At 67.7% G+C, this 555-nt stretch overlaps 1 protein-coding gene and 1 long non-coding RNA gene across 2 annotated transcripts in view; one reads left to right on the top strand and one right to left on the bottom strand.

The window, feature by feature from the left end:
• Positions 1 to 555, bottom strand: part of LOC104986009 — a 6,162-nt gene that overhangs the window by 2,344 nt on the left and 3,263 nt on the right. The gene's annotated exons all lie outside the window — the stretch shown is intronic.
• Positions 33 to 555, top strand: part of PFKP (phosphofructokinase, platelet) — a 54,344-nt gene continuing 53,821 nt past the window's right edge. The window contains 1 exon segment of the mRNA XM_010836403.1: positions 33 to 174. Coding sequence (XP_010834705.1) covers positions 60 to 174 — 115 coding nt within the window. The 5' untranslated portion in view covers positions 33 to 59.

Below are 555 nucleotides of genomic sequence, written 5' to 3'. Positions count from 1 at the left end.
CCCTTGGGGGTCTGGGGGCTGTCGTGGCCCTCCAGAGCGCGGTCTCCGGCCTGTTCACGATGGACGGCCACGACAGCCCCCAGACCCCCAAGGGCTCCCTCCGAAAATTCCTGGAGCAACTCTCCGGGGCCGGCAAAGCCATCGGCGTGCTGACCAGCGGCGGGGATGCCCAAGGTGCGCCACCGGGTCCCTGGTCCCGGGCGGGGTCTCAGGGAGGGGACCAATGAGGGGGGGTGCCGGGGAGAAAGGATGGGGGTGCCGGGGAGAAGGGACGCCAGAGAAAGGATAAGGTACCAGGCAGAAGGGATGGGGGGCCCGAGAGGAGCAAGGAGGAGAGGGGTACCAGGGGTAAGTGACGGTGGGGAGAAGCCCGGCGCCCAGGAACCTCGGAGGTGCATTCCCGGGGCGGGAGCCGGTGCAGCCTCGGAAGGAGCCACTGCGGGACCCGCTCGGAGGGCGCGGGGGTCCCTTACCCGGAAGGTCAGTTTTCCACCTCCACGTTTATTTCCTAAATTACGACTGGCGACAGGGTCGCCTGGACTTCGTTCCGAGGTC

This window comes from Bison bison, unplaced genomic scaffold (assembly GCF_000754665.1).
Source record: "Bison bison bison isolate TAMUID 2011002044 unplaced genomic scaffold, Bison_UMD1.0 scf7180017864063, whole genome shotgun sequence".
Lineage (NCBI taxonomy): Eukaryota > Metazoa > Chordata > Mammalia > Artiodactyla > Bovidae > Bison > Bison bison.
This window is presented reverse-complemented; position numbering and strand designations above follow the sequence as displayed.